This window comes from Malania oleifera, chromosome 7, assembly GCF_029873635.1.
Source record: "Malania oleifera isolate guangnan ecotype guangnan chromosome 7, ASM2987363v1, whole genome shotgun sequence".
Lineage (NCBI taxonomy): Eukaryota > Viridiplantae > Streptophyta > Magnoliopsida > Santalales > Ximeniaceae > Malania > Malania oleifera.
The window spans coordinates 2,567,444-2,591,381 of NC_080423.1; the positions used below are offsets into that span (position 1 = coordinate 2,567,444).

General features: G+C 37.2%; 1 protein-coding gene across 1 annotated transcript; it reads left to right on the forward strand.

Moving 5' to 3' along the window:
- Window positions 1-696: 696 nt before the first annotated feature.
- LOC131160392 (aspartic proteinase nepenthesin-1) lies at window positions 697-2,540 on the forward strand. Its single transcript, XM_058116043.1, has one exon. The coding sequence runs from the start codon at window positions 1,039-1,041 to the stop codon at window positions 2,410-2,412; it is 1,374 nt and encodes a 457-aa protein (XP_057972026.1). The 5' UTR covers window positions 697-1,038; the 3' UTR covers window positions 2,413-2,540.
- Window positions 2,541-23,938: the final 21,398 nt, after the last annotated feature.

Below are 23,938 nucleotides of genomic sequence, written 5' to 3' on the forward strand. Positions count from 1 at the left end.
ATGTCACGATCCAACATCGAATGTGTACTAGAGAAATCTTGATCTTATAAGGATGATTTAAGTTCAAATTATCTTCGACGCCTTTTGTAGGACAAATTCGTGAAGTGAGTGGATTAAAGCGGGCAACACTTCACCGGTGTTAAGTCCAAGACCGCTATATATATATAATATCCAAACCTCAACAATTAAGTTAATAAATCAAGTAACCACAATTTAACTCTTAAAACAATGAATGATAGACATTTATACACTCAAAAGGACCAAACTTAAAGTACATTTCAAAGGGTTCCGCATAATTAACCTATATATATATATAACACTTGCATGTTTTAGCATGCACGTAACACAACCATCATAGATATATTGCTGCCCCTCATGATACATACGTCCCTTGGCCGCATGTCCCCGACGCAATCACCACCCTCCCGACCATCATAACATCAATCCAATCATCTCACCTGGTCATCTAATCGGACGGTCAGCCACCCCTGATCGATTATCATCCCACCCACATTATATATAGAGCTAGGAATTAAATTATATATATATATAAGTTAGCAAAACGTATAGGATGCAATTAATATCGCAGATTGTTGCAGTAGTTTTAGTTTAATTTCCCTCATCTCATTTTCCCCAACCACCACGCAAGACCCGGGCTACTCCTCCCCCCCCCCCCCCCCCCCACTAACTATGCTAACACTGATACCTCACCTCTCTCCATCTCCCACCACATTGAAACTAATTGATCACCAGTACTACTCCCCTCTTCTTCATCTCCTTCCTTATCACTCCCACAACTCACCTTTTGATCTCCTCTCCTTCTTCCCCTCCACGCTCTCCTGGTCTTCCGATCGATCCGCACATCTCGATCTCCTCCTTCCTCGCCTTCTCCCCTGCTTCCCCATGCGTTACTCTCCATAACCCTCCATCTCCCTAGCTACGTACCTTCTGACCTTTTCCCTTCCTCTCTTCTTTATTTATACCCTTTCCCCCCTCTCCTTCCACATTAATAACTGATAACTAATTAATTCTTTAAACATGGCTTCTTCTTCTTCTCCTCTCTTAGCGATTTTGGTCACTGCGGTTGCAGTTCTAATGGCGGTTTCGCTTCCCCCGCCGGCGCTTTCCACCTCCAGAAGAGCTCTCGACAATGGTGATGCGGCGGCGGGGGCGGGGATTGGGTTCCGAGTGGCTCTCCGGCACGTCGATTCGGAAGGAAATTTCACCAAGTTTGAGCTGCTCCAGCGCGCCATCAAGCGTGGGAGGCACAGACTCCATAGGCTGTCGTCCATGGCCCTGGCGGGGTCGCCTTCTTCTTCGAACCCTGCCGGGGGAGTGGAAGCCCCTGTGCGCGCCGGCAGCGGGGAGTTCCTCATGAAGCTCTCCATCGGTACGCCGGCGGAGTCGTTCTCCGCCATCATGGACACCGGGAGCGACCTAATTTGGACGCAGTGCAAGCCCTGCCAGGAGTGCTTCGACCAGCCAACGCCAATCTTCGACCCGAAGAAATCTTCCTCCTTCTCGAAGTTATCTTGTTCGAGCAGCCTATGCACCGCCCTCCCTGCCTCCACCTGCTCCGACGGCTGTGAGTATCTCTACACCTACGGCGACTACTCCTCCACCCAAGGCGTCATGGCCACCGAAACCTTCTCCTTTGGGGACGACGCCGCCGCCCTCCCCAAAGTCGCGTTCGGGTGCGGCGAAGACAACGAGGGAGACGGGTTCGTTCAGGGTGCAGGCCTCGTGGGCTTAGGCCGCGGGCCCCTCTCCCTCGTCTCCCAGCTAGACGAGCTCAAATTCTCGTATTGCCTCACCTCAATCGACGACACCAAGAGCAGCTCCCTCCTAATGGGCTCCGCCGCCTCCACCGTCCCGAAAAACTCCAACTCCGCCGTCACCACCCCTCTTCTCAAAAACCCGTCGCAGCCGTCGTTCTACTACCTCGGGCTGGAGGGCATCACGGTGGGGTCCTCCAGGCTGGACATCGCGAAGTCAACCTTCGCGTTGCAGGACGACGGCAGCGGCGGCCTGATCATCGACTCCGGCACCACCATAACTTACTTGGAGGACGGCGCGTTCGAGGAGGTGAAGAAGGCGTTCGTGGCGCAGGTGAAGCTGGCGGTGGACGAGTCGGGGGCGGGGGGGCTGGACCTTTGCTTCACGCTGCCGTCGGGGACGGCGCCGGTGAAGGTGCCGAAGATGGTGTTGCATTTCCAGGGGGAGGCGGATTTGGAGTTGCCGGCGGAGAACTACATGATAGCGGATCAGACGGTGGGGTTGATGTGTTTGGCGATGGGGAGTTCAAGTGGGATGTCCATACTGGGGAACGTGCAGCAGCAGAACATGATGGTGGTGCATGATCTGCAGAAGGAAACGCTGTCGTTTGTTCCCACTAAGTGCAACAAACTGTAAAACGACGTAGTATAGGGGATAATTGAATTAGCATGAGTTGCTGTATTGTACGGGTCTGGCCCTGTATGGTTCTTGGTTGGTTCATTGTGTGGTTTGATTTCATTGATATCAATATATTGGTTTGACTCCATATATATCCTTTAGGATGATGATGATGACTAAGATCAAGGGCTTATGGAATATCAATTAAAAGAAGGAACACCTAGTTTGGGTTTGCTTAATTGAAAAATTATTTAGATGGTGTATCAAATTAATCTTTGATTTTTGCCTAGTTCTTAATTGAAGGTTTTCTATTTGAGTGGCCAATTAGTTGTGGATCGAAGCTTGGCTACATATGCTTTGGTGCTATGCAATGCATAATAAAATATTTGAAGTCAAAAATTATATCACAATCATCTTAAGGATCCAATCCAGAATTACGCTATTTGTCATTATGCTCTCGAAAGAAATTATTAGGTACAACAAGTACTGTATACATTGGTCCTCCAAAATCCGATCAGACACTCCTATCCAATAAAATTACTCTAAAAAGTGAGACTCATAAGGGTACATGTGGGTACTATGATGTGAAATCTATTATTTGAAATGATTTTATTGGATAATAAAGTCTGATGAGAGCTAGGACCATGTTGGTCTTCTAGGAAGGCCTAATTTTTTTTCATATACACTAAATCTAACATTATGTTACCATGTTTATAAAGAAAAGATTACTTAATTTAGTTAAATACATAGAAAGATATGACGAAATCAAATAAGATTTAGTGTATATACACCTAGAGCATCTAATAATTTCTTGATCCCAAGCAAATGTGTGGTAGAACGAGAATGGAGGTATATATGCCCACAAGTCCCTCTTCTCCTTTGCTCTAACTTCTACCAATTGTCTATGATATCACAAGCATGCGACCGAAAGCAATTTTTTTAATTAATTATATAAAATCCACCATGGTTAGATTTAAGCTATTACCCACTCTTTCATCTTATCTGGTACTTTATTTTTTATCTTGTTTATTAAGCTAGCTAAGAAGTATTCTATTCCTATGGGTTGGTGTACAAATCAAAGAGCCAATCTTCACTCAATTTCTCCTTGTGAAGAGAGAGCTTTGGGAAGTAAGGAGTGGTTTCAAAGAACGTGACATCAAAACTAACAAATAATTTTTTTGTGACGAGATCATAACATTTGTAACATTTCTGAGTAGGAGAGTAACCAATAAAAATGCACTTAATGGCACGAGGTTCCAATTTATCTCGATTGTGAGCATGAATATGAACAAATGCAGTACATCCAAAGATTTTCAGAGAGAGATTGGAGTGGAGTCGAATATTGGAAACCATTCCTGGAGTTTCTAGAGAGGAGTGATAAAAGAAAGAACTTGACTAGGCATTCGATTAATGAGATGTGTAGTTGTTAAAATGGCATCGCCCCAAAAATATTTTTTCATATTTGTAGTTAACATCAATGCCCGAGTTACTTCAAGAACATGCCTATGTTTACGTTCAAAAACCCCATTTTGTTAAGGGGTATCCACAGAAGAACTTTGATGAACAATTCCATTTTCTCAAAGATAATGTCCCAAGATATCATTAAAATATTCTGTACCATTATCAGTACATAAATTTGAATGTGAGTTTGGAATTGTGTTTGAATCATGGAGTGGAAACTAACGAAAATAGAACGGACTTCAGTTTTATTTTTCAACAAGTAAACCCAACAAATACAAGTATGATCATCAATAAAAGTAACAAGCCATCTCGTGTGAGTGCGATTAAGAGAGCGTGAGGGGGATAAATCACTGTGAATCATAGTAAAAGGTCTGGATGGTTTGTATGTGGATTTTGGAAAGGAATTACACTGGTATTTTGCAAGTTCACAAATGTCACACTGAAATTCAAAAGAAGTTTTATTTTAAAAAATGGAAGGAAATAAACGTCTTAGATATTGAAAATTTGGATGATCCATCCTAAATTGCCATAACAAAATTTCACTATCCCTAAAAGTAGATGCAGAATCACAAATAACAGTTTTACATTTGTTAACTAACATTTGCCTCCTCAAGGAAGTAGAGTCCCTCACACTCCTTAGCACTATCAATCGTCTTCCCTAATGATAGGTCCTGAAAAACACAATGAGAGGGAAGAAATTTGGCAGAACAATTGGAATTCTTAGTTAATCAGCTAATGGATGGTAAGTTGCAGAATAAATTAGGAACATGAAGAATCGATTCTAGTGTGATGGAGTCAGAGAGTCGGATATTCCCTTTGCCTGCGACAAACGAGAGTGATCCATCAGGAATTTTAACTTTCAAATTTCCAGTATAGGGTGAATATGATGAGAAAAGATGATAGGCATCGGTCATGTGGTCAGAAGCACCAGAATCAAAAATCCAAGAAGTTTTGGATTTAGAGGTTATATTCAAGGCTTGCAAAAATTACCTCTTTGGGGCTAAAGAATGTGAAGAAATATTTCTGGAATTTGATAACCTTTTTATCTTGTGTGTAAAGGCAATCCATAGTTGGCTCTCTCAAATCACAGTCAATGTGTTGTAAATAAGGACGCAGGGCCCGGTGCTTATCTTTTCTTCAGATCTTCAAAACGAAGGACCTACAATCGCCTCTCTCTTCGTTCACCCAAGAAACTCTAGCAGCGAGGAAGGAATCGCAGTCACACTTGACTCAGTTCTTCAGATACGAGTCCATGGCAATGGTGTCGTGGGTTGTGGGATGAGTGAAAGGGATGGACACCCACTGTCCATTCTTGTGGTGACCGTGATTATGAGCATTCACGTAAAGCTTCAGCTCCTTCCTCCTCTGTTCTATCTTATCGGAAACTGCATGAATGTGTTCTTTATCAGTAACCTCCACATGATCCGGTTCCGTGGTTCTTGACGAATGTAATGATGAGTGACTCGAGCGAGCGATGTGCAAACAGCTAACTGGCGAATAGGTGAGGGTATGGCAACACTCGAGGCGAAGGTATGGTGACACCATGAGGTGAGGGTTGTCACAGACTCACAAGACTCCGCGAGTGAGTGATGGGCGGTAGTCAACAATGGTGACAAAAAATGAAGGTATGAAACCCTAACTCAAGAGGTCTTCCCTCTTATGCAGATATGGGGCAAGTCGTAGACTGAAACTCTATGGGAGGACCTCGTGAGATTCAAAGGTCATCGAGCCTCTACTTTGGTTGGCGGTTTCCTCCATTGATAGCTAGGTTTAATCTCCTAGCTCTGATACCATGAAATGAATAATTTATGTATTTCTTGGACAATTTTGTATAGACCAATTTACAATATTTATACTACAATCGGAAGATCTAAACATGGAAATAATCTCCTAAACAAATCTCTCTCAATAATACACAATATATACTTCCCTAAATTACTCCAAGATATTCGAAGATACTTGGGATTTCTGCAGTTGGTTCATGATCGAGTGTTATATTTTGGTTCTGTATTAATTTTTTTTAAGAGATAATTTTATATTTATTGAAAATAAAATTAATTATTCAATTCAATGTAAATATAATTAATATAAAACGCTGAAAATATATAATAAAATGAAATTAATCTTTATATATAGTTAAGAAATACAATAAAAAGGAAATAAAGTTGAGTTGCATAAATTAAACCTTCTGTATTTTTTAAATACAACTAACTAATTTTTAAATATAATTAAATTATAACTAAATGTAGTAAGTAGATCAAGATTGTTAAAACTTGATATGTTGTTAGCCCACAACCTAATAGTTTAAATTTTTAGGTAAAGTGGTAATCTAACATTGTAACGTCCTCAAATTTCTTAATATAAAATGTAACATGATAAATAGAAAATTCAACCCGAACCCGTGGGTAAGGGGGACACCTGTCAATCACAGTGGAAACCTAAGCAGCAGTAAGTATAAAATCTCAATCATCCAACCATAAAACATAATACCAGAGTTTACTACATCATCAAAATACTGTATTTATACACAACTTCCAAAACATCAAAATAACTCTAGGATCATACAACCAAAAATCTCTTGATCCTAGATCAAAATCTTACCCTCCTAGTGGGGTAACTCAATAAGCTCAACGGCGGCCACGACTCGTCGGTCTCTCAGGGTCTCCTGAAAAATTAATTAGGTTCGGGGTGAGATACATCTCAGTAAGGGAAAATAAACTAAATACAGCTGTTTGACAACATGAATATTTAACGCAATTATACATATACAACACATTTCATATTTCTGTAAACTATCATCATATCATACTGAATAATCATATACTTTCATATTTTCTAGTAAATCATATCATACATATAACGTCTGTTATAACTGATAATACTGAAAACATACCCAAGATGAATAGCTAACTGATGTCATGTATTACCCCCCATGACGGGTTGTGCAGCCCGAAGGCGGGACCCGACAATAGCTGGCCGTCGCACTGTCGAATAAAAAATGTCTGTAAGTACAATGGACCCGCCACACCCTGGTCTGGACTGCCAGGTGGATGTCCACACTCTACTGAAAGCCACATTGACTATCCATCTCCCACCCCCTCGTGGGGTGGTTAGCACTAATATGATCATAGATTTCTGATCTATAAGCTACAGTACCGTGCTCCTGAACTGAACTAAACTAACATCCGGGTTCTGATAATATATAATACATAATAATATAGCATCTTTCATAATTTCATAAATACGGCCTCGCGCCGAACATTTCATAAATATGGCCTCGTGCCGATCGTCTCATAAATACGGCCTCGCGCCGAAATCATACATAAATATGGCCTCATGCTGAAATCATACATAAATATGGCCTCACACCGAAATCATTTCAGATATGTATATCATTCTGAAAATAATCAATTTATCATGTATTTTCAACATCATAATGTACTGTATTCTTTCATAATTTCTCAAAACATATTTCATTCATATCATTGTCATATCATGATATTTTCTCATGTAAAACAATATTCATGCCACACATTTGCTGTGTAAAACTATTCATTGTATTATAAAATCATAGTTTTTTTGACATCTTATACATACATATTCATTTCAACATATTAGCAGTATTTTCCCAAATATACAATTCCTTCATAATATACAGATATAATATATGCTTTTTTGAAAGTAAATTTACTCATACATAATAATAATTTGCATGAAAATAACTGCTTTAATTTATTCTCTTACCTGACTACTGAGAAAACCCGCAAAATACCCTAGTCTAACACTCGTAGGATTTCCTGCTCAATACCCTGAAAATGAAAACTCCTAGTACTAAATTTCAGTATTTTCATATGTATATCATTTCCTATAACTACCATAAGACCAAGTTTGGCTTAAAAAGCCTAACCTCAACTCAGAGACAAATTTCAACTCAGCTCTACTGACGATCCGCTCTAGCAGATATGGAGAGAACTTCTCCAGGAGCGTCATACTGACTTCAGATCATCGAACCGGCATAAATCCAGCCTGAAATCGAAGAGAGAGAGAGAGAGAGAGAGAGAGAGAGAGAGAGAGAGAGAGCCGAAGGGAGGAGAGAGAGGGTGAGATTTTTGTAAATTTTGACGTTTAAATCTAGGTTTTTGATATTTATAGGACTGCATTCGTAGACGAGCCACATCATCTCGTCGACGAGTTCTTTGATAATTTCGTCGACGAAATCCACTCCTCGTCGACGAAATTCAGACTACTCAAAACCTCTCTCGATATTTCCTCATCGATGAATCCTGTCTTCGTCAACGAGGTCCTCTTATATCCTCGCCGATGAATCCGGTGTGTTTGTCTACGAGGCCCTGATAATTTCCCTTTGTTATTCCTTCCAAAGTGCAATGCGCGTTCGTCGACGAAGTCAACTTCCTCCTTCTGTTATTGTTTCCATTTCCCTTCCACTTTATTATTTAAATCCTATTATTATTCAAGTTGTCACAAACATGGTATCAGATCTGGTTACCAGGAGCTCCCTAATTCTAGTCTTGTCGCCCGCATATATTCTATCGTATTTAAAAATTTATTGTATGTTTATCTCTCCACGTGCTATCAAGTTGTATGTGCGGGGGAGTGTTAAAACTTGATATACATTGTTAGCTCACAACCTAACAGTTTAAACTTTTAGGTAAAGTGGTAATCTTGCAGAGGTAATGGATAGTAAGTCCTTTGCTACGTATGTTAAGATTTTCCCCTGAAATAAGAAGATATTAATATGTATTAGTGATATGAAATCACTTAAAGAGATAGACCTCTCTTGAAAAAAACTTGTCTTTTTGAAATATATAAGAGGATGTTTGTGTCTTTTTAACAAATCTCAAGGAAAGTCCATGACATTTTTAAAATTTTACATGAGGTCTTTGAAATTTTTGAAACCTCAGGAGAGATCATTGTTTGTTTGTCAAGTCTCAGGGGAAGTTAGTATCTTTTACCCTTTAACTTGATTATAAAATTAATTATTAATCTCCTATTTTTTCGGTTTTATCTACTTTCATAATTTAATTACTTTTAAAAATAACATTATTTAACATGGCATTTTAATCTTTAACTGTTGTGAAATGAATAGTACATGTCACCATCCCTATAAATGTCTTCAACACACCTACCCCATCTCCAATCTCCCTCATGTTTCCCATGTGAATCCATTATTATTATCAGACAAACCCACTTGCCCTTTCAATTATAAAAGAATAATTAAATATATTACTTGTTCCTCCCACAACTATATAAAGGGAATCAACTGATTGAGATAAAGAGAGGAGAAACTAAGAGTGTAGAGTGCAAAATACAGAGTGCAGAATACTAAGCGTAGAATGGAGAAAGAAAAGAACACGCAAAAAATAGAAAAGAAAGAAGCAGGAAAGAAAAGAGAAAGTGAGATATTTTGTAAGGTAAGAAGGTGAGATATTTGTACAAAAGTCAGGTATATGTTGTAATTCTTCTTAACATAGTAGATTTCTGATCCCATCCGCCCGTGGAGTAGGTATAAACTAAACCATGTAAATCCGGTCTCACTTCTTATTTATTTTTCTTTTTGTCTTCATTAATAGACAATTTCATTTTTGTTTATTAATACCGCCTCAATGACTGGTTTTATATCTATACTGCCCATATATATAGTCTTCCTGAAGAGGTTATATATTTAATCTCCCGAAGAGATAAGTCTCATGAAGAGACAATATATTTAATCTTCAGAAGAGATAGTAATTGTTTACCTTTTAAAGAGTGTATATTTTTAATATTTCGAAAAAAAATATTATATTACTATTTCTATATTATTTTAGTTAGTATGTTTCGCTTTTCTAAATCATTTTATTATTGTTAATTTATTTAGATATTGAGTCTAAGGAAAGTTGAATTTGTTCCCCTTAACATCAAAGGCAACAACTATCTCTCATGGATTCTTGATGTAGAAATCCATTTGAATGCAATGAACTTAGGAAATACAATATTAGATGGACTGCAGGATCGTGCTAAAGCCATGATCTTTATAAGAATTAAAAACAGAATACCTTACTGTTAAAGACCCACTCTTCTTATGAAGAAATTTAAAGGATAGGTTTGACCATAAAAAAACAATGATTTTACCAAAAGCTCGATATGAATAGTTGCACCTAAGGTTGCAATATTTTAAAACTGTCAACTCGGCTCTACATAAAATTAGCTTGAAACTAAAGTTATGTGGAGAAAATATTATTTATGAAGACATGTTAGAAAAAAAAATTTACTACTTTCCATCCCACTAATATGCTCCTGCAGCAATAATATAGGGAAATGAAATTTACTAAATTTTTCAAACTTATATCATGTCTTCTTGTCGCTAAACAAAATAACGAGCTTTTGATGAGAAATCACCAAACCCGTCCAACTAGTTCGACCCCATTCCCTGAAGTGAATGTAAACACATCTCGTGGTTGAAGGCGAGGCCGCAGGAATGGTCGTGGGTATGGTTGTGGCTGTGGTCAAAATAATTACCGGCATCGACGTGAGGTAACATATAATGACCTGGAAATTAAAATAATTAGAAAATATAATGAATAGAATGGATTAAAGGATAATAAGAGAAAAATGAAGGATTTTTAGAAGAAATAACAGGCCTCGTCGACGAATGTCCTGTCTTCATCGACGAGTGTCCTTCTAAGATCATTGACGAATTCCAGTTCCTCGTCGACGAAGGAATCCTGAGAGAGTATATTCGAACCTCTGAATTTCATCGATGAAAGTATCTTCTCGTCGATGAAGTCTCTACAGTGCCTCGTCGACAAACCCACTTGTCTCATCGACATAGCCCTGCCTATAAAAAGAGTTTTTCTTCATTTTTAGCTTAAAACTTGCGAATCCTCTCTTCTCTATCTCTCTCTAAAACAGTTTTCCACCTTCTCTCTTTGATTTCAGGCCGAATTTGACCCAGTTTGACGATCCAAAACCGCCATGAGGTTTGTGGGATCATTCTCTGCAAGGCTGTTGGAGCTGATCGTTGGGTTGTGAGGTTTGGGAAACATCCCAAAATCAGGGTAAGTGAATTATTTTGGGATTTTCTTAAAGAATATTATTATTTGGAGCCTAGGAAGTAGTAAATAAGTATTTTTTTTTTCTAAAGATTTGAGTTAGTTGGAATTTATTTTAATTAAAATAGGACTTTTGGTTCAGGGTCCAAGTGAATGCTGCGGGTATCAGTTTAGGGATCCTATTAGCGTAGTTTAAAGTCAGGTAAGGGGGAAATTTACGTATTAAATCAGGTTTTTCATGAATTAAAATTGATTATGTTTTATTTAAGTATATATGTTTTGGTGTGAGATATTAAAATGTCAACCATGTAAAACGATGTTTTCTGAGCCTAGGAATGTTTATATAGCTATGTATATGTGAAAGTAAATGAATGAAAGTGAAAAGTAATTTATGGAGAATTATGTAAGAAATGAAATGTATCTTCAGCATATAAATGTTAAATGCGAGTTGGCCTATTTTACAGGAATATGTATGAATTTTACTGCTAAATTGTGTGGCATGAGTAAATGTAAATTCTGTGCAAATATATGTTAAATGTATGAGGTGCAGGCTAAGCAAGTAAAGCATTGAGAATAAAATATGATATGGACTATGTTACTTATGTATGTTAAATGCAACCGTAAATATAAGACAGCTGAAAGACAGTCATGTTAGCAGATCTAGCACACTTATGTGTAGACTAATTGATAACAGCTAAAAGGAGCTATAGACTAATTGATGATGGCTAAAGACCAACTCTAGTACGAAGGAAAGAGAGGAAAATGCTATGCAATGAAAATGAAATGACATGGTATGAAATGACAATGTGAATGATGTAATGATGAAGAATTACGTAAAGTGAAATTCAATGAAATGTTTAAGCTATGAACATGTATAGATGTGTATGATTAAATAATGACAAAAAGGAATAATGTATTATGATAGTAGAAGTATTTATGTACGTAGAACATGTTACAAGTGGGCGAGGCAAACTCTTCGCCTGAGGGCTTATTGAGAAAGGCAAGTGCACTAGTAGCTTTAGATGTGGTAGTAGTTGCATAACGTACTAGGGCATAGGGAACCTACTTGTATGGGCGGGTAGATTTTCCTATCCTTAGGGCCTTATTAGTAAACTATTGTTGAACTGTGTGAGTACGAGATCAATTTAATACTTGAGAGCTTACTAAGTAAGGTGAGTGCCCTGGTATGCCTTAGTTGTGATATTCGGGTTACCAAAGTATCAGAGCAGAGGGGTGCTACTTGTATGGGAAGGTAATCACCCTTATCTTCAGGTAATCTCGTGGGTTAAATCTTTGCTTGTGAATTTTTAGGTTCAGAGAATGTTTTCAGTGCTACGTTAATGATTTGCAAATGTATTTAAAATGAAATGTATTTAAAATGATATTCATGTGCCTCATGTTAGCCACATGCTGTTTTAATATGTATATTTATTCCCTTACTGAGATCTGTCTCACCCAAATATGATTATTTCTTTTTCAGTACATCCTCGAGATTAAGCTTAGGGAGCTCGAGGGTTTATAGCCTTTTTTAGGATTTTAAAGTGAAAGGGTATATTTTGATATACTATGAGGATGTCAATATTTTATGTTTTATGTCGTTAAGTTTTATGGATGTTAAGTAAGGAATGGTTATGAAAATACTGGTTTTGTGGATTGAGTTTTGGAGTTATGTATATATATGGAAATGCAGGTGATGGATGAATTATATGGAATTTAGATAGAAATAGTAAACTCTGGTATTGCAGTATTATGGTATTATATATGGAGATTATGTTTATGTTTTTCGCTGCATATATTATGGACTATGAAATATTAGGATTTTATCAGGTATAATGCACCGGACCCAGGTTTAAGGGTTCAGGGTGTTACATAACAAACCTCCAGAAGAGAGATGACCCCCAAAAAAGGGATGGCCTCATAAGTGGGCAAATGATCACAATTAGCGACCCAGACACTATGAAACTAAATGTTATAGATGCGGAGGAAAAGGTCATTGGTCGCGTACTTGTCGTACGCCAAAACACTTGGTAGATTTATTCCAAGCATCCATAAAAGAAAAGGAAAAGAGTAAAGAAATTGAAACAAATTTTGCTAATAGTATTATTCCAATTAACCTTGATACTGAACAGTCCAACTTTGTGTATCTTGATGTTGCTGATTTCCTTGTAAATCCATATGAAAATAATGATGCGATATTTTAGGACATATATATAGTAAGTAATACTGTATTTTGATAAATTGTTGCTATTATTATGGTAATGAGTTTTTAAAATATGTTTTGTAGTGAAAATTGTCTTAAAGCTTTGAACGAGCCTAAGATGTCTATGAAAGGAGTTTGTTTAGCTGACAATGCTACAACTCACACAATTCTCCAAGATATAAAATATTTCTTGTAATGACCCGGAAATTTAAATAATTAGAAAATATAATGAATAAAATGGATTAAAGGAAAATAAGGGGAAGAAAGAAAGAATTTTTAAGAAAATAACGCGCCTCGTCGACGAATGTCCTGTATTCGTCGACAAGTGTCCTTCCAAGCTCATCGACAAACACCAGTTCCTCATCGACGAAGGAATCCCAAGAGAGTATATTTGTGGAACTCTGAATTTCGTCGACGAAGATATCTTCTCATCGATGAAGTCTTTATAGCGCCTCGTCGACGAATCGACGTGTCTCGTCGACGAAACCTTGCCTATAAATAGGTTGTTCTTCATTTTCCAGCATGAATTTCGTGAACTCTCTCTTCTCTCCCTCTCTAAAACAAAGCTCCAACCTTCTCTCTTCGATTTTGGACAGATTTTGACCCGATTTGACGATCCGAAATTTCCACGAGGTTTGTGGGATCATTCTCTTCAAGGCTGTAGGAGTTGATCATTGGATTGAGGGGTTTGGGAAACATCCCAAAATAAAGGTAAGTGAGTAATTTTGGGATTTTCTTAAGGAATAATGTTATTTAGAGCCGAGGAAATAGTAAATAAGTGTTTTTCTTAAGATTTGAGTTAATTGGAATTTATTTTAATTAAGTCATGATTTTTGGATTCAGGATCCAAGTGAACGCTGCGGGTATCGGTTCGAGGATCCTACCAGCGTAGTTTGAAAGTCAGGTAAGGGAGAAATTTATGTATTAAATCAGGTTTTTCATGAACTAAAATGGATTATATGTTATTTAAATATATATGTTTATATGTGGGTTTAAAATGTCAACCATGAAATTTATGTTTTCTGAGCCTAGGAATGTTTATATAGTTATGTATATGTGAAAGTAAACGAATGAAAGTGAAAGAGATTTTCTAAGAAATTAAGTAAGAAATGAAATATATTTTCAGTATATCAATGTTAATTATGGGTTGACTTATTTTGTAAGAAATGTATATGAATTTTACTGTTAAAACTGTGTGGTATGAGATTTTGTGCAAATATATGTTAGATATATGAGATGCAGGTTAAGTAAGTAAAGCTTTATGAATAAAATATGATATGGATAATGTTTCTTGTGTATGTTAAATGCAACCATGTAAATGTAAGACGGCTGAAAGACAGTCATGTTAGCAGATTCTAATGCATTTCTATGTGAAAATGAACTGTAGCAGATTCTAGCGCATTTCTATATGGAAACTAACAAATGATGGCTAAAGACCAGCTATAGTACGAAGGAATGAAATGAAACGTTATGCAATGAAATGACAATGAAATGAAATGACAAATGCGAACGATATAAATGGGAAAGAGTCACTTAAAGTGAAACGAAATGCAAAGTTAAGTTATGAACACGAATGAATGTGTATGAATGTATAATGACAGAAAGGAATGATGTATTATGATAATAGGAGTATGTATGTACATAGAACATGTTACGATTGGGCAAGGCAAACTCTTCGCCTGAGGGCTTGCTGAGAAAGGCTAGTGCACTAGTAGCTTCAGATGTGGCAGTAGCTGCATAACGTACTATGGTAGAGGGAACCTATTTGTATGGGCGGGTAGATTTCCCTATCCTTAAGGCTTTTGCTGGTAAACTATTGTTGAATGCGTGAGTACGAGATTAATCTAACACTTGAGGGCTTATTAAGTAAGGTAAGTGTCCTGGTATGCTTCAGTTGTAACCTTAGGGTTACCTATGTATCAGAGCAGAGGGGTGCTACTTGTATGGGTAGGTAATCACCCCTATTCTTGAGTAATCTCGTGGGTTAAGCCTTTGCATGTGATTGTTTAGGTTCAGAAAATGATTTCAGAGTTATGTTAATAATTTGCAAATGTAATTAAAATGATATCTATTTACCTCATATTGGTCACAAGCTGTTTTAATATGTATGTTTCTTCCCTTACTGAGATGTGTCTCACTCGAATATGAATGTTTCTTTTTCGGGACATCCTCGAGGTCGGGTTTAGGGAGCTCGAGGGTATTTAGCATTTTTTAGGAGTATAGAAACAGGGTATATGTTGATAATATTTTGGGAATGGAAATGTTTATGTTTTATATCTTTATGTTTTAAGTTTGTGGAGAAAAGAATGTTTGTGAACATACTGGAATGTTATGGAGTATGTATTTATGGAAATGCAGGTGATGGTTGGTTTTTATGGATTTATAGGTAGAAAATAGAAAACTCTGGTATTACGGTATCATGGTATATGTTATATAGAGATTATGTTTATGTTTTCCGCTGTGTATGTATATTATGAATTGTGGATTATCAGGTATAATGCACCGGACCTGGGTTTAAGGGTTCGGGGCGTTACATTATGGTATCAGAGCAATAATTTTGGGGATTTTAAGGATTTAGGAAATAATTTATACCAGAGTATAGGAAATAGTTAGGATAATGATACTAGATGAATAGGTTAGGTATTGAGAAATAAGTTTGGTGTAGGGAAGTATAGGATGGTGTTTTGTGATTTAGAGGCAAAATTACGTCGACGATTTCCTAGGATTTTTCTGAAGCAATCGACGGCCTCAGAAGAGCCATGGTAAACCTTAGATGTTTGTGTTTCTGAATTATGAGACTAGTACTTATATGGAGATTTTGGATTTTATTTAATGATTATGTTATTTGGAGTTTTAATATGGAATTCTTATTTCTTCTCTGTCTTATTTTTCAGGATGGATTCTGGAGATGAGAATATAAAGGCTAAATGAAGGGAGGATTCAATGACCTCTAGCTAGGAGGAAATAGATATCTCTAAGGTATTGCGGGGTATCATTCGTCAGGTTAAAGCAGAAATGAAGAAGGATCCAAAGGAACAGAACTGTCCACCTGCAGGATAGGGCAGCAGTATAAAAGAATTTATGAGGATGAACCCTCCAGCCTTTACAGGAGGACCTGATCCAGTGGTTGCAAAAAACTGGGTAGAGGAGATAAAGGAGATTATGGTTGTACTCGATTGCATGGACGAGCAGAAGGTCTGTTATGCTGCATTTAAAATGACAGGAGAGGCAAAGCGCTGGTGGCTTTCTGTAAAGTTGCTTGAGGATCAGAAGATCGTAAAGATAGCTCTTACCTGGGAGAGGTTCAAGGAACTATTCTTTGATAGGTATTTTCCTTCGTCTGTCAGAGAGGAAAATATTAAGGAGTTTACTTATCTGACCCAGGGGGATATGACAGTTGCGAAATATGTGGCTAGATTTATAGAATTGTCGCGGTTCGCTCCATTTCTGGTCCCAAATGAGATAAGGTAGGCCAGGAAATTTGAGAAAGGCTTGTGGCACAGAATTTACGAGCTGGTGGTCAGGTTTCAAGTTCAGAGTTTTTCAGAATTAGTCGACAAGGCCTCAGTGTTGTAAAAGAGTATCCAGGGTGGCATTGAGCCTTCAGAGCAGAAGAAGAGACCTGCATCATCTGGCTTTTAGTCTGAGGCCAGTCAGGGATCAGCGAAGAAAGGAAAAGAAGCAACGGGCTCTATATGTCCGAAATGTGATAAGAGGCATAGGGGTGAATACTGGTATGCCACTTCGAATTGCTACAGGTGCGGTAAGCCAGGGCACCACAGGAAAGATTGCCGAGAACCTTTGCCTTTGGTAGCTGCTCAGAATCAAGACTGGGGAAAGCAATAGATACCACTTGGAAGAGGTGGTCCACCCTAGCTGTATACACTCCGAGCTGAGGAGGATGCCATAAGAGAAGCAGGTATGAGATAATTTAATTTAATGAATGATGATTAAATGACTTATGTGATGATATGCATGTTGAGTTCTTATGATGATATTTAGCAAATGAATGTAAAATAATGTGAAAACATGATTAGTTGGTAAAATTTCAAGGACGAAATTTCTTAAGAAGGGGAGAATGTAATGACCCGAAAATTTAATAATTAGAAAATATAATGAATAAAATGGATTAAAGGAAAATAAGGGGAAGAAAGGAAGAATTTTTAAGAAAATAACAGGCGTCGTCGATGAATGTCTTGTATTCGTTGACGAGTGTCCTTCTAAGCTCATCAATGAACACCAGTTCCTCGTCGACGAAGGAATCCTGAGAGAGTATATTTGTGGAACTCTAAATTTCATCGATGAAGGTATCTTCTCATCTACGAAGTCTCTATAACGCCTCGTCAACGAATCGACGTGTCTCGTCGACAAAGCCCTGCCTATAAATAGGTTATTCTTCATTTTCCAGCGTGAATTTCGCGAAGTCTCTCTCCTCTCCATCTCTAAAACGAAGCTCCAGCCTTCTCTCCTCGATTTCTTGCCAATTTGACCCGGTTTGACGATCCGGAACCGCCACAAGGTTCGTGGGATCATTCTCTTCAAGGCTGTAGGAGTTGATCGTTGGATTGAGGGGTTTAGGAAACATCCCAAAATTAGGATAAGTGAGTAATTTTGAGATTTTCTTAAGAAATAATGTTATTTGGAGCATAGGAAATCGTAAATAGGTGTTTTTCTTAAGATTTGAGTTAATTGGAATTTATTTTAATTAAGTTAGGATTTTTGGATTCAGGGTCCAAGTGAACACTGCGGGTATCGGTTCGGGGATCCTGCCAGCGTAGTTCGAAAGTCATGTAAGGGACAAATTTATGTATTAAATTAGGTTTTTCATGAACTAAAATGGATTATATGTTATTTAACTATATATGTTTATATGCGTAATTAATATGCCATCCATGAAATTTATGTTTTCTGAGCTTAGGATTGTTTATATAGTTATGTATATGTGAAAGTAAACGAATGAAAGTGAAAGAGATTTTATGAGAAATTAAGCAAGAAATGAAATGTATTTTCAGTATATCAATGTTAATTATGAGTTGACTTATTTTGTAAGAAACGTATATGAATTTTACTGCTAAAATTGTGTGGCATGAGATTTTGTGCAAATATATGTTAGATATAAGAGATGCAGGTTAAGTAAGTAAAGCTTTATGAATAAAATATGATATGGATAATACTGCTTGTGTATGTTAAATGCAACCATGTAAATGTAAGACAGCTGAAAGACAGTCATCTTAGCATATTCTAGCGCATTTCTATGTGGAAACTAACTGTAGCAGATTCTAACGCATTTTTATGTGGAAACTAACAAATGGTGGCTAAAGACCAACTGTAGTACAAAGGAATGAAATGAAATGTTATGCAATGAAATGAAATGACAAATGCGAACGATATAAATGGGAAAGAGTCACTTAAAGTGAAACAAAATGTAAAGTTAAGTTATGAACATGAATGAATGTGTATGAATGTATAATGACAGAAAGGAATGATGTATTATTATAATAGGAGTATGTATGTATATAGAATATGTTACGATTGGGCAAGGCGAACTTTTCGCCTAAGGGCTTGCTGAGAAAGGCGAGTGCACTAGTAGCTTCAGATGTGGCAGTAGCTGCATAACGTACTATGGTAGAGGGAACCTATTTGTATGGGCGGGTAGATTTCCCTATCCTTAAGGCTTTTGTTGGTAAACTATTGTTGAATGCGTGAGTACGAGATTAATCTAACACTTGAGGGCTTATTAAGTAAGGTAAGTGTCCTGGTATGCTTCAGTTGTAACCTTAGGGTTACCTATGTATCAGAGCAGAGGGGTGCTACTTGTATGGGCGGGTAATCACTCCTATTCTTGAGTAATCTTGTGGGTTAAACCTTTGCATGTGATTGTTTAGGTTCAGAAAATGATTTCAGAGTTATGTTAATGATTTGCAAATGTAATTAAAATGATATTTGTTTACCTCATGTTGGTCACACGCTATTTGAATATGTACGTTCCTTCCCTTACTGAGATGTGTCTCACCTGAATATGAATGTTTCTTTTTCAGGACATCCTTGAGATCGGGCTTAGGGAGCTCGAGGGTATTTAGCATTTTTTAGGAGTATAGAAACAGGGTATATGTTGATAATATTTTGGGAATGAAAATGTTTATGTTTTATATCTTTATGTTTTAAGTTTGTGGAGAAAAGAATTTTTGTGAACATACTGGAATGTTATGGAGTTTGTATTTATGGAAATGCAGGTGATGGTTGGTTTTATAAATTTATAGGTAGAAAATAGAAAACTCTAGTATTACGGTATCATGGTATATGTTGTATGGATATTATGTTTATGTTTTCCGCTGCGTATGTATATTATGGATTATGGAATATCAGGTATAACGCACCAGACTCGGGTTTAAGGGTTCGGGGCATTACATTTCCATTATTTGAAAATATCATCAACGTATGTTAATACAATATCTGGGTCTACAAATTTTATTGAAGACTCCGGAAGAGCTAATATAAAGTTACCCAATGATACTTTATTACAAATCAATGAAGTTTTATATTCTAGCAGATCTAAAAGAAATATGTTAAGCTTTAAAGATTTAAGACTCAATGGGTATCATTTTGAAACCACAAATGAAGGCAGTAAAGAATTTTTTTACATTACTTCCACTATTTCTGGGAATAAACAAATTTTAGAAAAATTGTCAACCTTTTCTTCTGGACTATATTATACAAAGATTAAAGCAGTTGAATAATATAATGTCTTGCACCAAAAGTGCAATGACCCAAAGTTATTTTGTGACACCCCATGGAAGAAATGTTTAAAAGGATTAGATATTACTACTCATATCAACAAGGTGCATATTTCTTTTCGGGAGCCTTCCTATAAGAATTCCACGGTTAAGCGTGTTTGGCTTGGAGTAATCTTGGGATGGGTGACCTTTTGGGAAATTTTCTCAGGAAAAGTGTGAGTGAGGACACAACATGCTAAAAAGGACACGTGTTGGTCTATGGGACTAATCATTAGTCTGATAAGGCTAACCCCCCTGTTGTCTGGTTCAGGTGGAGGAGGAGAGATGCAGTGCTCCTTGATAGACCCAAGTTGGGGCATTACAAAATGGTATCAGAAAAATTACCCAACCGAAAGTGTGATGAGATTCGCATCACCTAGGTTTGGAAATGTGGGTTTGCAACGAGGACGTTGCATTCTGTAAGTGGGAGAGAATGTGATACACCGTGGAAAAAAGGTTTAAAAGGATTAGATGTTACTACCCATATCAATAAGGTGTACCTTTCTTTTCGAGAGCCTTCGCATAAGAACTCCACGGTTAAGCGTGCTTGCCTATGAGTAATCTTAGGATGGGTGACATTTTGGAAAGTTTTCTCAGGAAGTGTGTGAGTGAGGACAAAACACACTGAAAAGGACACGTGTTGGTTTGTTGGGCCAGTCATTAGTCCAATAAGGCCCGCCCCCTATTTTCTGATCTAGGTGGAGCAGGAAAGACGCAGTGCTCCTTAATAGACTCAAGTTGGGGCGTTACATATTTACATTTTAGCATGATTGTCTTGGATGTCCTGGAAATGTAATGATGCGAAGAATCATTGAGAACTCATATGGTCATCCACTAAAGAACCAAAAGATTCTTTTGTTTAGAGATTTCATATGTATTGTCTGCTCTCAAGGGAAATTAATTGTCAAACCATCTGTTTCTAAAGTAAATTTTGAGTCACCCATTTTCTTACAAATAATTCATAGTGATATATGCGGACCAATACATTCACCATCTGAACCATTTAGATATTTTATGGTTTTAATTTATGCTTATACTAGATTAGTCACATGTTTCTTTACTTTCTACTCGAAATGTTGTTTTTGCTAGACTTCTTTCTTAACTGATTAGATTATGAGCTCATTTTCCCGATTATCCAATTAAATCGATTTGTATGGATAATGTTAGTGATTTTACATCCCAAACTTTTGATAACTATTGCATGTCTCTTTGAATAGATGTTGAACATCTTGTTGCTCATACCCATACACAAAATGGTTTAGCCAAATCTTTTATTAAGAGACTTCAATTTATTGCTAGACCTATGATTATGAGAACCAAATTGCCCATATCTGTTTAGGGACATGCTATTCTTCATGTTGTATGCTTAGTTCGTATAAGACCAACTGCTTACAATAATCTTTCACCCATGCAATTCGTCTTTGAGCAACAACCTGATATTTCTTATTTAAGAACTTTTGGTTGTACAGTATATGTTCCTATTGCCCCTCCTCAAAGAACTAAAATGGGTCCTCAATGTAAGCTTGGAATCTATGTTGGTTTTGATTTTCTTTCTATTATTGGATATTTTGAACCTTTAACGGGTGATTTGTTTAAAGCACAGTTTCAAGATTTTCATTTTGATGAAACGGTATTCCTTGCATTAGGGGGGGCAAAATTAGTGTCTGAAGCACAACATGAAATCACATGGAATGTCATGATTTTATCTCATTTAGATTCTCGTACAAATCAATGTGAACTTAAAGTTCAAAAGATTATACATTTGAAAGGGATTGCAAATCAGTTACCCGATTCTTTTGTAGATACCAAGGCAATACTAAAATCTCATATACCTGCTGCAAATATTCCAACACGTATTGATGTCCCTAAAGGACAACAGCCGACTAATAAATCTAACCGCAAGTTAAACATGGAAGGCATGTTGGTGCAAAAGATAAGACACCCAGAAGGAGAAAATTGAAATCTATAAACGCTCCAAAAGAGGTTACAAAGGTAAGTAATCCAATCGACATTCACAAACCCATTTCTCCTGAATATGAAATTCCTATTATAGAATCTCTTGAAGAGAAATCTCCTCCTAAAGAGGAATCTCCTGAAGAGAAAACTACTGAAGAGACATCCCTTGAAAAGGGACAGGTACCTGGAACTAATAATGAGATCTCAATACATTACACAGGAGAAATGTGGGATAGAAATAAAGTTATTGTCAATAACACATTTGCATATGCAGTAGCTACTGACATTACTAGAAGTAATGAGGATCTTGAACCTAAATCTATGGATGAATGTCGATATAGAAGTGATTGGCCAAAATGGAAAGAGGTTATCACATCAGAAATAAACTCTCTTTTAAAAATAGAAGTTTTTGGACCTATAGTCCATATACAAGAAGATGTCCAATTCGTTGGATACAAATGGATATTTGTACGCAGGGGTGATTACACGTCAAAACTGCGTAATTGGACGTTTAACCCGGGCTTTACGGTTTATATTTTTAATTAAATATCTAAAATTGTCCAATATTTTAATAAAATGCCAAAATCATCATTCTTGAACTTTATTGCACTATTTATGAAGTTTTGGTAATTTTTTGTCGCAGGAAAATTCCCAAAAATCAAAACCGAGACGATTCAAATTTCTAGAGAAAGAGGAAACGATTATCTACAACTTTTGTGTTTTGAGTTTTGTGAGATATGGGCTCCAGAAGAGCAGAATTCGCAATGAATAGAGAACAAAAAAATATAATAATTTGGGTCCTCTAAATGGGTCGGGTCTCCTATCTGGGTCCTAGGGCTGTGTTCCCCTCTCCCCTTTTTATTCTCTTTTTTTTTTCCCTTTCTCTCCCCTATTGGGCGCTGCCCCAGCCGCACCCTTCTCTTCCTCTCTTCTTCTTCTTCCTCTTCTTCTCTTGTTCTTCTTTTCTTCTTGCTTGCTATCTCCTTCTTAGGCCTTGTTTCCTCTTTGCTTTATTTTATGTCTCTCTTTCTCCTTCTTTTCTCTTCCCCTATTTTCCCTCTCTCACGCTGCCTTTGTTCCTGTTCTTGGTCTTCTTCTTCTTCTTCTTCTTCTTCTTGGGTTTGGTATTTTTTTCAGTTGTTGTTTTTTCTCCTTCTCGTTCTCTCTTCTCTTTCCTTCTTTCCCCCTCTGTTCTTTCCCCTTTCCTTCTTCCTCTTCCCCTATATCCCTCTGTTCCTCTTGTTTCCCAGCCACAACTGAAGCACAGCAGCATCCTTCTGGCTAGCCACCCGAGGCCTCCTCTTCCTGACAGCAGAACGCAGCAGCCAGCAGCAGTCCCTGCTGCCTGCAGCTCCATCTCCACCCCCGACCAGCAGCAACCGAGCACAATACCCCCCCCCCCCCCCCCCGCCAGCAGCAACACCAGCAGATCTTCTCCTCCACCGCCAGCAACAACAGCAGCAACTACAACACTGTAGCAATCACCAAAGCCACGGCCATTCTCCAGCAACCACACTCTGTTTTGCTCTCTCTCTCACTCTCATCTTTTCTTTTCTTTGCTGTTTTTTTTTAAGTTGCAATGAATGATGTGTTTTTTTTATTTGTTTAAGTTTATTTGAGACTTGGGACTTGAGTATTTGTTAAGGGACTTAATTTTTTTAGTGAAGTGTAATTTTTTGTTTACTCTTATTGTTCTTAATTAAAGTTAGTATTAGATCTAAGGCATTTAAATTAGTCCTGTTTTATTTATCTTCGCTTACTTTAGATTTTGATTTTGTTTCTTAAAAAAAAAAAAATGAAATACGAAAAGAAAAAAAAAAGGAAGTGTTTTGTTTTTAACGAAACTAGAATAGTCATCTTTTCAAGATTTAATTTTTATTTTTCGAAACTTGATTTAGTTTAGGGTCGGTTTTTATTAAAGTCTGTGTTTTTATCATATCTTGTTTTCGTTTAATTCATTAATAATTTAGTTTTAATTCAAGGTTCTTCTTGTTAAAGGTTCATTTTTTTTGGTGTGTATTCATATCTAGTTAAGTTTCCTTTGCGTGTTTTAAATTTATATTCAAAGTTTCCTTCTTTAATTGACACGTGCTTTAATGTTTCCT

Excerpts from the sequence above, each read along its gene's own strand:
- LOC131160392 (XM_058116043.1), top strand. The coding sequence starts at position 1,039 with ATGGCTTCTTCTTCTTCTCCTCTCTTAGCGATTTTGGTCACTGCGGTT.